At 36.0% G+C, this 16445-nt stretch overlaps 1 protein-coding gene across 26 annotated transcripts in view; it reads left to right on the plus strand.

Annotated features, from left to right (window-relative positions):
- The window catches only part of CFAP20DC (CFAP20 domain containing), a 261970-nt gene that overhangs the window by 112783 nt on the left and 132742 nt on the right, over positions 1–16445 (plus strand). For all 26 annotated transcript variants that reach the window (XR_013357811.1, XR_013357810.1, XM_077858281.1 and 23 more), the window contains one exon: positions 8943–9099. Coding sequence is in view for 24 of the 26 variants with exons in the window: in XM_077858281.1 (XP_077714407.1) it covers positions 8943–9099 (157 nt within the window). In the remaining 2 variants the exon portion in view is untranslated. The remainder of the gene's footprint in view (positions 1–8942; positions 9100–16445) is intronic.

The following is a 16445-nucleotide window of genomic DNA, read 5'->3' on the forward strand; positions in this document are numbered from 1 at the left end:
GATACAAAATCAATGCCCAGAAGTCAGTGGCATTTCTATACACTAACAATGAGACTGAAGAAAGAGAAATTAAGGAGTCAATCCCATTTACAATTGCACCCAAAAGCATAAGATACCTAGGAATAAACCTAACCCTAGAGGTAAAGGATCTATACCCTAAAAACTATAGAACACTTCTGAAAGAAATTGAGGAAGACACAAAGAGATGGAAAAATATTCCATGCTCATGGATTGGCAGAATTAATATTGTGAAAATGTCAATGTTACCCAGGGCAATATACACGTTTAATGCAATCCCTATCAAAATACCATGGACTTTCTTCAGAGTTAGAACAAATTATTTTAAGATTTGTGTGGAATCAGAAAAGACCCCGAATAGCCAGGGGAATTTTAAAAAAGAAAACCCTATCTGGGGGCATCACAATGCCAGATTTCAGGTTGTACTACAAAGCTGTGGTCATCAAGACAGTGTGGTACTGGCACAAAAACAGACACATAGATCAGTGGAACAGAATAGAGAATCCAGAAGTGGACCCTGAACTTTATGGGCAACTAATATTCGATAAAGGAGGAAAGACTATCCATTGGAAGAAAGTCTCTTCAATAAATGGTGCTGGGAAAATTGGACATCCACATGCAGAAGAATGAAACTAGACCACTCTCTTTCACCATACACAAAGATAAACTCAAAATGGATGAAAGATCTAAATGTGAGACAAGATTCCATCAAAATCCTAGAGAAGAACACAGGCAACACCCTTTTTGAACTCGGCCACAGTAACTTCTTGCAAGATACATCCACGAAGGCAAAAGAAACAAAAGCAAAAATGAACTATTGGGACTTCATCAAGATAAGAAGCTTTTGCACAGCAAAGGATACAGTCAACAAAACTCAAAGACAACCTACAGAATGGGAGAAGATATTTGCAAATGACATATCAGATGAAGGGCTAGTTTCCAAGATCTATAAAGAACTTATTAAACTCAACACCAAAGAAACAAACAATCCAATCATGAAATGGGCAAAAGACATGAACAGAAATCTCACAGAGGAAGACATAGACATGGCCAACATGCATATGAGAAAATGCTCTGCATCACTTGCCATCAGGGAAATACAAATCAAAACTACAATGAGATACCACCTCACACCAGTGAGAATGGGGAGAATTAACAAGGCAGGAAACAACAAATGTTGGAGAGGATGCGGAGAAAAGGGAACCCTCTTACACTGTTGGTGGGAATGTGAACTGGTGCAGCCACTCTGGAAAACTGTGTGGAGGTTCCTCAAAGAGTTAAAAATAGACCTGCCCTACGACCCAGCAATTGCACTGTTGGGGATTTACCCCAAAGATACAAATGCAATGAAACGCCGGGACACCTGCAGCCCGATGTTTATAGCAGCAATGTCCACGATAGCCAAACTGTGGAAGGAGCCTCGGTGTCCAACGAAAGATGAATGGATAAAGAAGATGTGGTTTATGTATACAATGGAATATTACTCAGCTATTAGAAATGACAAATACCCACCATTTGCTTCAACGTGGATGGAACTGGAGGGTATTATGCTGAGTGAAGTAAGTCAGTCGGAGAAGGACAAACATTATATGTTCTCATTCATTTGGGGAATATAAATAATAGTGAAAGGGAAAATAAGGGAAGGGAGAAGAAATGTGTGGGAAATATCAGAAAGGGAGACAGAACGTTAAGACTGCTAACTCTGGGAAACGAACTAGGGGTGGTAGAAGGGGAGGAGGGCGGGGGGTGGGAGTGAATGGGTGACGGGCACTGGGTGTTATTCTGTATGTTAGTAAATTGAACACCAATAAAAATAAATAAATAAATAAAAAAGAAAAAAAACAAAAAAAACATACCCATCAATATGCTGTGCAGAATTGAGACCTAAAGACACCTGCACATTGAAAGGGTGGATAAAGAAACATTTATTACTCAAATAGATGTCAAAAGAAAGCTGGAGTAGTAATTCTTATATCGGACAAACTAGACTTTAAAACAAAGACAGTAATAAGAGACAAAGAAGGGCACCAATAAAAAGGATAGTCCAACAAGGAGATCTAACAATTACAAATATTCATGCACCCAACATGGGAGCACCCAAATTTATAAAACAATAACAAGCATAAAGGAACTAATTGATAATACAATAATAGCAAGGGACTTTAACAACCCACTTACATAAGTGGGCAGATCACCTACACAAAATCAACAAGTAAACAATGGCTTTGAATGACACACTGGACCAGGTGGACTTAACAGATATATTCAGAGCATTGCACCCTAAAACAGCAGAATACACATTCTTTTCAAGTGCACATCAGACATTTTCTGAAAGAGATCACATATTAAGGCACAAAGTAGGCCTCGACAAATATAAGAAGACTGAAGTTATACCATGTACCTTTTCTAATAACCACAACACTATGAAACTACAGAAAAAAATCTGAAAAGACCGCAAATAAATGGAGGTTAAATAGTATACTACTAAACAATGAATGGGTCAACCAGGAAATAAAAGAGTACATGGAAACAAATGAAAATGAAAATACAAAAGTCCAAAACCTTTGGGATGTAACAAAAGTCCTAAGAAGGAAGTATATAGCAACATAGGCCTACCTCAAGAAACAAGAAAAATCTCATATAAAACAACCTAACCTTACACCTGGATGAGCTAGAAAAAGCACAACAAACAAAACACAAAGCCAGCACAAGGAATGAAATAATAGAGATAAAAACAGAGATAAATGATACAGAAATAATAACAACAACAGTGAAGCAATAGATCAATGAAAGCTGGAGTTGGTTCTTTGGGAAAGAAATCAATAAAATTGATAAACCTCTAGCCAGACTTATAAAAAGAAAAGAGAAAGGACTGAAATAAATAAAATCACATATGAGAGAGGAGAAATAGCAACCAAAACCACAGAAATACAATCATAACAGAGTATTATGAAAAACTATATGCCAACAAATTGGATAACCTGGAAGAAATGGATAAATTCCTAGAAACATATAAACTACCAAAACTAGAACAGGAAGAAATAGAAAGGGATGCCTGGGTGGCTCAGCAGTTGAGCATCTGCCTTTGGCTCAGGGCATGATCTTGGAGTCCTGGGATCGAATCCCACTTTGGGCTCCCTACATGGAGCCTGCTTCTCCCTCTGCCTGTGTCTCTGCCTCTCTCTCTGTGTGTATCATGAATGAATAAATAAAATCTTAAATTTTTAAAAAAATAATTTTTTTAAAAAGGAAGAAATAGAAAACTTGAACAGACCAATAGCCAGCAAAAAAGTTCAATCAAATATCAAAAACTCCCAAGAAACAAAAGTCCAGGAGTAGATGGCTTCACAGGTGAATTCTACCAAACATTTGGAGAAGAGTTAATGCCTGTTTTTCTCAAACCATTCCAAAAAATGAAGGAAAACTTCAAAATTCATTATGTGAGGTCAGCATTACTCTGGTAATACCAAAACTAGATAAGGACACCACAAAAAAAAATAAATAAATAAATGAAATAAAATAAAATAAAATAATAAAATAAAATAAAATAAAATAAAATACTAGCATACTGAATCTAACAATATATTTTAAAAATCATTTACCACGATCAAGTGGCATTTATTCCTCGGTTGCAAGGTAGTTTAATATTTGCAAATCAATCAATATGATATATCACATTAATAAAAGAAAGGATAGACTTTAAAATAAAGACCAACCCCAGACAAGGGCACTATATCATAATAAAAAAGGACAATCCAACAAGAAAATTTAACAATTATAAATATGATCATTTAAATAGATGCAGAAAAAGCATTTGACAAAGTACAACATCCATTCATGATAACAGCCCTCAACAAAGTAGGTTTAGAGGGAGCATACCTCAACATAATAAAAGCCATATATGAAAAACTCATAGCCAATATGGGTATGGCTGAAAGCTTTTCCTCTCTGGTCAGGATCAAGGCAGGATTGTCCACTCTTACCACTTTTATTCAACACAGTACTGAAAGTTCTAGTCACAGCAGTCAGACAACAAAAAGAAATAAAAGGCATCCAGATCAGCAAGGAAGAAGTAAGACTTTCACTATTTGCAGATGCCATGCTGGATAGAAAAATCCCAAAAGACTCCACCAAAAAACTACTTCAGTAAAGATAAATGAATTCAGTGAAGTCACAGAATACAAAGTAAACAGACAGAAATCTGTTGCATTTCTATATACCAATAATGAAGCAGCAGAAAGAGAAATTAAGGAATCATTCTCTTTGTACAAAAAATAAGATACCTAGCAATAAACCTAAGCAAAGAGATGAAAAGACCTATACCTTTAAAACTAGGAAACACTGATGAAAGAAATTGAAGATGACACAAAGAAATGGAAAGATATTCCATGCTCATGGATTGAAAGAACAAATATTATTAAAATGTCTATAGTACCCCATTCTACACATTAAATGCAATTCCTGTCAAAATACCAATAGCATTTTTCACAGAACTAGAACAAAGAATATTAAAATTTGTATGGAACCACAAAAGATCCCAATAGCCAAAGCATTCTTGAAAAAGAAAAGCAAAGCTGGAGTCATCCCAATTCTGGACTTCAAGTTTTATTGCAAAGCTATGGTCATCAAAATAGTATGGTATTGGCACAAAAATAGCCAAATAGATCAACAGAACAAAATAGAAAACCAGAAATGAACCCACAGCTGTATGGTCAATATAGTTTCCTGCTTTGACAAAGCAGGAAAGAATATTCAATGGGAAAAAGACTATCTTTTCAACAAAAAGTGTTGGGAAAATTGGACAGCAACATGGAAAAGAATGAAACTGGACCACTTTCTTGTACCATACACAAAAATAAATTTTAAAACTGGATTAAAGATCTAAATGTGAGACCTGAAACCATCAAAATCCTAGAAGAGAACACAGGCAGTAACTTTTTTGACGTAAGTTGTAGCAACTTCCTTGGGGTATGTCTCCCGAGGCAAGGGAAACAAAAAGAAAAAAAAAAATTATTGGGACTACATCAAAACAAAAGCCTTCTGCACAATAAAGAAAACAATCAACCAAACTAAAAATCAACCTACAGAATAGGAGAAGCTACTTGGAAATGACATTTCCAATAAAGACTTTGTATCCAAAATACATAAAGAAATTACACAACTCAACACCTCCAAAAAAAAAAAAAAAAAACGATCAAATTAAAGAATGGGCAGAAGACATGCATAGACATTCTTCCAAGGAAGACATACAGATGGCCAATAGATACATGAAAAGATGCTCAACATCACATATTATCAGGGAAGTTCAAATCAAAACTACAGTGAGATATCAGTCTACACCTGTCAGAATCCTAAAATCAGCAACACAAGCAGCAACAGATTTTGGTGAGGTGAAGAAAAAGAAACCTTCTTACACTGTTGGTGGAAATGCAAACAGGTGCAGCCACTGTAGAAAACAGTATGGAGATTCCTCAAAAAGAATTTTAAAACTACCCTATAATCTAGCAATTGCACCACTAGGTATTTACCCAAAGAATACAAAAATACTTCAAAATAATTCAAAGGGATACATGCACCCCAATGTTTCTAGCAGCATTATCTACAATAGCCAAATTATGGAAACTGCCCAAGTGTCCATTGACTGATGAATAGAAAAATAGTAATGGATAAAAATACAATGGAATATTACTGAACCATAAAAAAGAATGAAATCTTATCATTTGCAATGACCTGGATGGAGCTAGAGAGTATAATACTAAATGAAATTAAGTCAGTCAAAACAAAGAGAAAAAGAGAGAGGCAAACCAAGAAACAGATTCTTGACTATATAGAACAAACTGATGGTTACCAGAGGGGAGGTGGGTGAGGGAGTAGGTTATATAGGTGATGGGAATTTAGGAGTGCATGTGTCATGATGAACACTAGATGATGTATGAAAGTATTGAATCACTATATTGTATACCTGGAACTGATAAAATGCTGTATGTTAGCTAACTGGAATCAAAATAAAACTTAAAAAAAATAAAAGGAAAGATTGAAAGTATGTATATTTGCATGTACATATATGTATGTCATTGTACATCATAAATACACACATGTGGATCATTATTTGTTGAACACTTTCCATAATGCATGAATCTGAACAGAGGGAATAATGGCAGCTTGACTATGACAGATAAGAAAAGTATGTAGTAGGTAAGGGCCTGGTTTCCTGGCCCAGGACTCAGAGCTTTTGAAGGAAGTGAACAGCAATTCCCAAGCCAAGCCTATGGAGTGTAATGGGGTGTACTGATGTAGCCCACTGAAGGGTTCATCGAGGTAGGGAATACAGGGAAAGGCCCTGAGAAAAAATACCCAGCATGTTCCCATGCTTCCCTGGATCTGGAAACTATTATTCCTTAATCAAAACCAAATTTAGATGTGGCCTCCAAGCCTTTCCTAGATACAGGAAAACTTGGATTCTCAAGTACAAGAAAGCAGATAATTTTCAAAGCAATCATTAACTCTAGAAATATAAAGAAGTTGTATAACAAGTAATCATAGAGTATCACCTGACTTAGCAGTGTACAGTATTTACATAGTCACAGTAAGGAAAACACAGAACATGGATTTTGAGGAAAAAGGTGAAAAGAATGAATGAGAGACAATTACCTAGGGAAGATGCAGTGGAAGAAGTAGGATGTGTAAGTGAACTACAAGTCTTATCTATATTAGGAAGACAGTAGGGACAGCTGGGTTGGCTCAGCAGTTGAGTGTCTGCCTTCAGCTCAGGGCGTGATCCTAGTCCAGGGATCAAGTTCCACATTGAGTTCCCTGCAAGGAGGCTGCTTCTCCCTCTGTCTATGTTTGTGCTTTTCTCTGTGTCTCTCATGAATAAATAAATATTTTTAAAAATAGAAAGACAATAGATAATGTCTAAAATTGATAAATCAAAAGATGTTATTTAAAAATGCAGAGAGAATAGTTAAGAGTTGACAGTTGATTAGAGGAGTAGTGACAAGAACTATATTTTGTATAAAATTTGGCATGTTTGGGCTTATATTTGCATATATCAGGGCATTTTTAAAATGTTTTTTTAAAGAAGCCTTTCTTGAACTTCCCCATCCTCCTGCATTGAGCCCCTTCTGCACTAACCACATAGAACAGATGCAACATGTCTGCCTCCCTTCTCAGACTGGAAGGACTCTCTTATTCGCTGTATGTCAGAGTCATGCCCAGTGTCTAACACCTGAGAATTGCTTAGCAACTGTGGGGAAGAGTGGATGAATACAGTTACTGCTGGGACAAACCAGCTGAATAATTGCAATTGAGACATAATCTTAACCAGGTCTTTTAGGAATAGGAACCACATAACAATGATAGTGATGCGAATAAAATAATAATTATTATTATTGGATTTCTGGAAACCCCAATACCTCTATCCCCTCTAACCTGGGTTTTACCAACAAGCCCTGATGTTTCATTCAGCATAGGGCATGCCTACTGAATTTGCCCCTTACATCCCACCTCCTATACTAGCCCTCTACCAGACCCTCCTCACTTCATACTTAAATGACTGACTGAATGACTGACTGGTCTTTCTGTGCCTTAGTCTTGTCTCTCAGCTTTCCTTCCACCCCCAAATAGTCCTGTATCAGGGTTTGTTCAGACTTCCCAGTACTCCACTCTTGTCACATTCTCTACACCTTACCCTCTGGAGTTTAAGGTTCTCCTGATCTTTGAGCACCTTGCTGCCCCATCCCACATTACCCCCCAACACCTTCCCAGAGCTCACCACCCTGCAGGCCAAGCCAGTCTTCATTATTGCATCACACTGAACCCCCCTTCCCACTTTTTGTTATGCCAGACTTCTTTTCACCCAAAAGACCAGAGCATTCCCGTGGTCTGGGAATATAATTTTATTGTTGGGACACCTACAAATAATCTTTATGTATTTAATTAATAACTTATTGCAATTTCTCTTACTTTTCTACTATGGAAAACACTTTGGCTTTTCCTTCATAATAAAATCAACCTTCCTAAATAGAATTTGCCTTTAGGAATAACATCATTATTTCCTTTATCAATAAATATAACTTTCAATTTTGACAGATTAATAAAATGAATCTTATGTAAACTGTTCTTCTAATCAAATAATGTAAGAGCCTGATATTTTAAAAGAAGTACAGACAACCTTAAATACTACCTTTCTTTCAATTTCAAAAATTATTTTTCCTGTTGTTGTCCTGCAGTCTTCAATATGTCTTAATTTCTTACTAAATGATTACTTTCTCCTTTTCTTTAACTCAGGCAGACCATTTAGAGAATTCATTTGATGAAGTATTGAGGAGTCTAATTGTTTAATGGGCAGAAATTAGTCCCTGCAAGAGTACTTTAAAAACTGGCAAATACTAGGCATAATTACAAATTCTTTGGAAGAATCTATTTCTGTACAATAGGTTAATTGGCTATAAGTAGGCAGCACTGGCCACCATTTAAACCCAGCTTCCGATTTCATCTACGATTTTTTTTTAACAAATATAAGTGGCTAATTATGATCAAATTAGTCCCCTTGAAGTAACAATTGGCTACTTATCCCTGATTTTCAGGATTTAAGTGGTCTAACGCACCTGCAATTAGCTTCCCACTAGCATACTGCCTACAGATTCAGAGTTATTTCCCAAAGTTGTCAAAATCTTGCCTCATGATGATAACTCTACAGCCAGATGACCAGTGACTGGTTTAGATTATGGTGACTTCTTTGGAAGAATCAAGGCAATTTTTAAGAAAACTGAAGCCAAAATAGAGTTTTGCTTCAGGGAGGATATTGGTTTAGGTCTGATTGATCCAGACAATTGCCTCAATTCTCTGAATTATCCAAATGTAGATGACATGTTCATCTATGTGATTATAGAAAGTACTTACTCTTCTTTTCTTTATTTTAGTGGTGCAATCTGTGCATAGACTTGGTAGCATTTACCAGTGAAATATTCAAGGGAGCAGTGTTCCAGTCATTGGATGGAATTATTGTCTCAGCTAACTGTAAGCTACGGAAGATCTTCACTTTAAAATGCAAGCCTCAAGACACTGCTGATAAAGATGGTATGTTGAAGTTGCTACTATCAAGATTTTTTAAATCCCCAATATGTTTTTAAAAATAGACATACCTTTGGATAGTATTAGTACATAGTAGTGGTTTTTCTAAATTTGTTTTATTTTTTTTTTTTGATTTTTTTTCTTTTTTTTTTTTTTTATTGGTGTTCAATTTACTAACATACAGAATAACACCCAGTGCCCGTCACCCATTCACTCCCACCCCTGCCCTCCTCCCCTTCTACCACCCCTAGTTCGTTTCCCAGAGTTAGCAGTCTTTACGTTCTGTCTCCCTTTCTGATATTTCCCACACATTTCTTCTCCCTTCCCTTATTTTCCCTTTCACTATTATTTATATTCCCCAAATGAATGAGAACATATAATGTTTGTCCTTCTCCGACTGACTTACTTCACTCAGCATAATGGAATATTACTCAGCTATTAGAAATGACAAATACCCACCATTTGCTTCAATGTGGATGGAACTGGAGGGTATCTAAATTTGTTTTATTTCACTGTTAGATAGATCGAACATTAGATCTATCCTCTTAACAAATTTTTAAGTGTACTATATGTTATTAGTGACTATAGGTGTAATGCTGTACAGCAAATGTAATGCTGTACACACTAGAGAGTGCTTCTTAATTTTGACCAAAACCCAGTGATTAGTAACTCCCCATTTCCCCTTCTCCTCAACCACTAACAACCACCATTCCACTCTGATTCCATGAATTTAACTATTTTTGATACCTTATGTAAGTAAAAGCATATAGTACTTGTCTCTCTGTCGTTGGCTTATTTCACTTAGCGTAAGTCCTTATGGTTCATCCAAATTGTAGCATATGTCATTCTTTACTCTGAATCATGTTTATTTTTATTGTAGCTGAATGTCACAAAGATATGTTTTTGTGTGGGTTATTTTTCTTTGTTGTTTATGATATCATTTACCATGTGAATTAGTCAAGATTTTTAGTTGCAAGCAATAGAATCCTCTCTAAGTAGTTGAAACAGAAAAAAAGAATTTATTTAAGGAAATTAGCCTTCATAGAATCTCAAGGATATCCAGAAAGTCAGGCTTGGGGGCTACAGCCAAGAACAAATGCAACCCCTACCACAAGACTGCCACAAGGAAGACCCCTAATAGCTACTGAAACTGGAGAAAGACTCCATAAGACACAGCATAATGCTGGGCTCTAGGTTCCAGAATTTCTGTTATTGCTGCTCTGGAAAACTGGATGTCTTCTTCCTCACTACACTGTTCAGAAGTAGACTTTTTCATGTTTCTCTGTACTGTATGAAGTCAGATATGGCTGTATCTAATTTGTAGAGCCTAGATTACATGCTGGAAGAGTGGCTAGCAAAGTGAATATCTGATTCCTGACTAAGGAGATGGGACTTACTGTGTATCAAAGTCACCAAATTAATAAGGGTGTTCAAAAGATCTCAACATTCAGGACACCTGGGTAGCTCAAGTTGAGTATCTGCTTCCAGCTCAGGTTGTGACCCAGGGGTCCTGGGATCAGCTCCGCATCAGGCTCCCAGCTAGGCAGAGGGAGTCTACTTCTTCCTTTCTCTCTGACTCTACCCCCATCGTGTCTCTCTCTCTCTCTCTCTGACTCTCTCTCTCTTTCATAAATAAAATCTTAAAAAAAAAAAAGTCAGCATTCAAAGGTCTCCACCATTGTCCAGGACATACTATTTCATTACTCTGTATACATTTCATGAAGTCATTTGAGATAAATTACATTTATATATTAACTTTCTAACTATCATGGTAAAATAGTAAATGAGTAACTCCTCATATTATTTCTAGAAAGATAGGAAATATACACATTAATTTTTCATTATATGATCAATAAATACTCTACAGACAACAGAACCATCTAGAATTTATAAGATGGCATAAATTCACCTGCTAAGCTAAGACAGTCTTAAGCAACTGAAAGTATTGAAAGAATACTGATGCTTCCTTTTGATTTTCGTCTGGGATTATTTTTAACAAAATCAATTTTTCTAGAAGCCCAGGAAACAGGGCAGCACATAAGACGGCAAAGGTGATGTCTTAGAAGTTTGTATAAAGTAGACTTCAGACTTATGCTCCATCTGGATAAGCGTCTGAGAAATCCTTGTGTGGTTCACTCTGTGGAACAGGACACTGTGCCTGTAAATTTCATTTGATAATAAAACACAGCAGTGCATTAACAGCTCCTCAGAGAGATTACAAGCCAGGAAGTGCAGCCACTCATCTTATGTAGCATTTAAAGGCGGCTATACAAGAAAGTGAAAGCCTTCATTTAAAAAAAAAAAAAAAAAACCATCCATCTAATAAAAAAACCTCAAAATATATAGAAATATATGTGCATTCTATATCAGATCATAGGAGGTGAATCATAACCTGATTAATATTTTTAAATAAGTGTAAGGGAAAAGTGAATCTAAATATGACATATTAAATGCTCCTCCCTCAAGCCCCACTAAAATTATAGGAATAAAAATGGTAATAAACCCACCAGGATGAAGAATATGGAAGAGTAGGAAACAACAAGCAAAGTTTGTCCATAAATTTTGTAAGATTGAGGAGTGACAGCTAACTTAAAGGAGAAGAGAAAGTTGAAACTATTGGATTTACAGAGAAGCTTTCCAATGAGATTCATAATAGAACCTCAGAGGGAGTCAAGAATTGTCAGCCCTAGATACTGCAAAAGGCAGGAGTACAGAGGTTGTGGCTAACAACAAGGAGATTGGTTAAAATTGTATATGTGTTGCTATAGGATCCCAGATCCCCCTTCCAACTGCAAATAACAAGACAACAGGATATTTATTCTTTGGAGAAACTGAACCAGAGAACTTCTCAACTCAGGTACATTGAGTCCATGGCAGATAGACACCAAAACTAATAGGAAGAAAGAAACAGATAAAATAAGGAATAGATATATGTTTCTCTCAGTTAAGAAAGCATACTGCATCTATAAAATAGGAATAATTTGTTCTTGCTGTATTTCAATAGGCATTTTATTTATTAAAGTTTATTATAAGCTTTTTTTTTTAAGGTTTATTTATTTATTTATTTATGATGGGGGGGCAGAGACACAGGAGGAGGGAGAAGCAGGCTCCATGCCGGGAGCCCGACGTGGGACTCGATCCCGGGACTCCAGGATCATGCCCTAGGCCAAAGGCAGGCGCTAAACCACTGAGCCACCCAGGGATCCCCATATTATAAGCTTTTTATATAATTTAGAAACATTTACAAATCATAGGTATTCAGTTTTGGGAATTAACACAGAGTAAACACATTTCTGTAACCACCACCCAGATCAAGAAATAGAACATTACAAATATCTTAGAAACCCTATTTATAATCCCCTCCCAATCATGACCCTCTCTCTTCTTCTGAGAGGTAGCACTCTTCCAACTTCTAACACTATAAATCAACTTTATCTATTTTTGAAGTTTATTTAAATAAAATCATACAATACATATTCTTTCATATATACATTCTTTAACAAAATACTGTGTGAGATTCATCTGTATTGCTAATTTAATTACTGTGCAGTATGTCATTGTGTGAGGGTACCACTGTTTGTCTATTTTTGGCTATTTTAAATAGTGCTGCTGGAATCATTCTACATTTCTTTTGGAGCATCTAGGTAGGCTTTCTTTGGATATTAAGGAGCTGAATGAACATATTTAAGCATTCTTAATTTCAGTTATATTTTTTTATCCTAGAACTTCCATTAGATTCTTTCTTAGAATTTCCATTTCTCAGCTGAAATTCTCTATTTTATTATCTAATTTCTCAAATACATTAATCAAAGTTATTTTAAAAGCCTTGGCTCATAATTCTAGTATCTGTCTCTCCTGTTTTCTCTTGTCCTTGTATCCTGATAGGTCTAATTAGTTTTGGGTGAATACTGGACATTTCAACTTAGAACCTGTACAACTATTTTGAAGCTCTGAATCTTTCTCCAGAGATTTAGATTCAAACAAAAATTTTAAAAGAAAAATCCCAAGAGACTGAAAATAGGATCAAAATGTTAAGAATATTAGAAGTAGTCCAAGAGGACCACTAGTAAAGTATTAAGATTCTAAAATGAGAGACTAGAGAAAATAGGAAGGTGATATATAGGAAGGCCAGGTGTTTTCACATTGACATAGCTCATCAAAAACAGAAAAAGAAAAAGAAAGAAAAGAAGAGTCACCATTGTGTGATTTCAGAATAGGAGGAAAAAAAAGGATGGTCTAAGATTCCAGATTTTTTTTTAATTCAAGTTGCATACAAGGGGATAGGAATAAGAATAATGATGTCTGACTTCATAAAACAACGTTAGATGGTAGAAGACCTTAAAATTATATCTTCAAAAGTCTAAGGAAAAATTATTTTCAACTTAGAATTCTATCCCGTCTAGTCAATTGTTTTTGTCTTCCAAATATTTATTTAAATTCTAGTTAGTTATTATAGAGTGTAACATTGGTTTCAGGAGTATAATTTAGTGCTTCATCCCTTACATATTAATACCCAGTGCTCATCCTAACAAGTGCACTCCTTAATAATACCCATCACCCATTTAGCCCATCCCCCTACCCACCTCTTTCCATCAACCCTTAGTTTGCTATCATTAAGAGTGTCTTATGGTTTGCCTCCCCTCTCCTTCTCTCTTTTTCTTTTCCCTTCTCATGTGTTCATCAGTTTTGTTTCCTAAATTCCACATATGAGTGAAATAATATGGTATTTGTCTTTATCTTTCTCTGACTGACTTAGGATAATACAGTCTAGCTCCATCCACATCACTGCAAATGGAAAGATTTCATTCTTGTTGATGGTTCTTGATAACTACAGTAATATAGTCATATTTTGATTATATAAACATTGAGCTGAATGCACCTCCTTCAAATCTGAATTTTTGTATCCTTTGAGTAAATACCTACTACTATAATTTCTGGATTGTAGGGTAGTTCTATTTTTAACTTTTTGAAGAACCTCCATACTGTTTTCCAGAGTGGCTGCACCTGTTTGCATTCCCATCAACAGTATAAGAGGGTTCCTCTCTCTATGTATCCTCACCAACATCTGTTGTTTCCTGCTTTTCTTCCCCTGCCCTCTAGTGATATACCTAGTAAGGAGTTGCTATGGCCTAGGTAAAAGAGGTTGCTGCCTGTGTTCTCTTCTAGGATTTTGATAGATTCCTGTCTTACATTTAGTTCTCTAATCAATTTTGAGTTTATCTTTGTATATGGTATAAGAAAGTGGTCCAGTTTCATTCTTCTTCGTGTGGCTGTCCAGTTTTCCCAGGACCATTTTTGTTGAAGAGATTGCCTTTTTTTTTTCCGTTGGATATTCTTTCCTCCTTTGTCAAAGATGAGTTGACCATAGAGTTGAGGATCCATTTCTGGGTTCTCTATTCTGTTTCATTGATCTGTGTGTCTGTTTTTATGCCAGTACCATTGTCTTGATGACTACACTAACATAGCTTGAAGTACCAAATCGTGATGTTACGGCTTTGGACCGGAACAAGATTTTCTTTTTCAAGATTGCTTTGGCTATTCAGGTCTTTTGTGGTTCCATATTTTTTCCAAACACAGAAATTAAGTATCAGATTTAGAAGCTATGGCTGAAAGGCTTGAGAATAGTTGCCTCTGCATTGCAGGACGAGGGGATGAGTGAGGTGGGAGGGCAGCAGTTAGGGATTGATGACTTTTTCTTATAATTTTATAGTACCATTTGTATTTTTTAACAACATACATATATTTTGTTTTATAATTAATTTTTTAAAATTTTATTTGTTTATTCATAAGAGAGAGAGAGAGGCAGAGACATAGGCAGAGGGAGAAGCAGGTTCCATGCGGGAAGCCTGATATGGGACTCAATCCCGGGACTCTGGGATCACGCCTTAAGTCAAAGGCAGATGCTTAACCACTGAGCCACCCAGGTGTCCCTATAATTAATTTTTTAAGTGAATGAATAATCCAAAAAATTCCAAGAAAAAACATTGGTATGATTTCTTCTTAGGTTTTCAGAAGGCCTGAAAAAAGCCTCATGTGTGTGGCATCTCAGATTGCCTAAAATGTTCTGAATAGGCCTGGGGAAGCATGCTGTGGTCAGGGTGCTGTGGAATATAACCCCGTATTCCTCACTTAACTGTCAGGACTTAAACTTGCACAAGTGCTCACCCTGTCTCTATGCTTCAGTTTCTGCGTCAGTAAAATGAGGATAATTGTTTCTTGGTTAAGTAAAATACTATTACTTTACCTCTGAAGGAATAAAGTGTGTAAACCAAGAACATCTTGGAGAAGTTAAATTGTATTGTAGACACTAAAGATACAGATTAATGGTCCCATAATCCATTGCTGTAATCACATACCAACTTTGTGCTTTTTGTGAGTTCTGAACATCTCTGAGTGTTGTTTCCTCATTAATTACTATAAGGTTATTGTGAAGACCCAATGAAATATAAAAATATATGTGAAAATACATAAACTAATTCATTATGTAGATGCTAACCATTTATCTGCTTTCTATAATCATGCACTGAGATGACACAGCCTTTGCTTCAAGGAGCTTGACATTTCTCAGGGAAATTTACATGTACATGTAGATCATTATTCCTGGAGGAAACTTACCTAATGGGCTTTAACAAGCACTGGGAGGAGAGTCTGGACCACTTATGTCGTACTTGAGAGCCACTTGGAGAGGCACTTGAATTTCACAGACTTGCCAAGTTAGGAAAAACTTGACTAACATAAGGTTGCCAACTTTTGAATTTGCCAAATCAGAGCATTAAAACAGACAAGGAAAACTATAATTGTTCTGATCCGTTCATTAGTCGAAAAGACATTTAAACACACACACATTAGGAAAGTATTAATTTCAAAATAAAGGCTGACATTTTCACCACAGATCAGTAAAAATGACTTCACGGGTCAGTATCTATTCATAGAGCAGTGTTTGGTCTATACTTACCTAGAGAAATAAATTTTCTAAACTACATCCTGAAGGAAAAAAATAATTTCTCAAGTAATGAAAGTGGACAAGAAAGGAAAGCACTTTCAGGAAAAGGAAACAGTGTGTATGTATAAAGGCATGGCATCATGAATAGATCTGATGGATTCAAGGACCAGGGTTCAGTATGATACATGGGAATTCAGTATGATATGTGGCAGGATTGGGAGGTTTGATTTAATAATATTTTATTACTGGCTGCATACTTTGTGTCGATATAAAGAGGTAGAGCAAGTTTCCTATCCTTAGAGTTCTCTGTATAATTTTAGATACTGGAAAAGTAAACACTGCAAGAGTTCATTGTCAAGACAATTTTATAAAAGGGGACAAAGGATAACATAGTATGGGATAAATTGAG

This window comes from Canis aureus, chromosome 19 (assembly GCF_053574225.1).
Source record: "Canis aureus isolate CA01 chromosome 19, VMU_Caureus_v.1.0, whole genome shotgun sequence".
In the NCBI taxonomy this organism is placed as follows: Eukaryota; Metazoa; Chordata; class Mammalia; order Carnivora; family Canidae; genus Canis; species Canis aureus.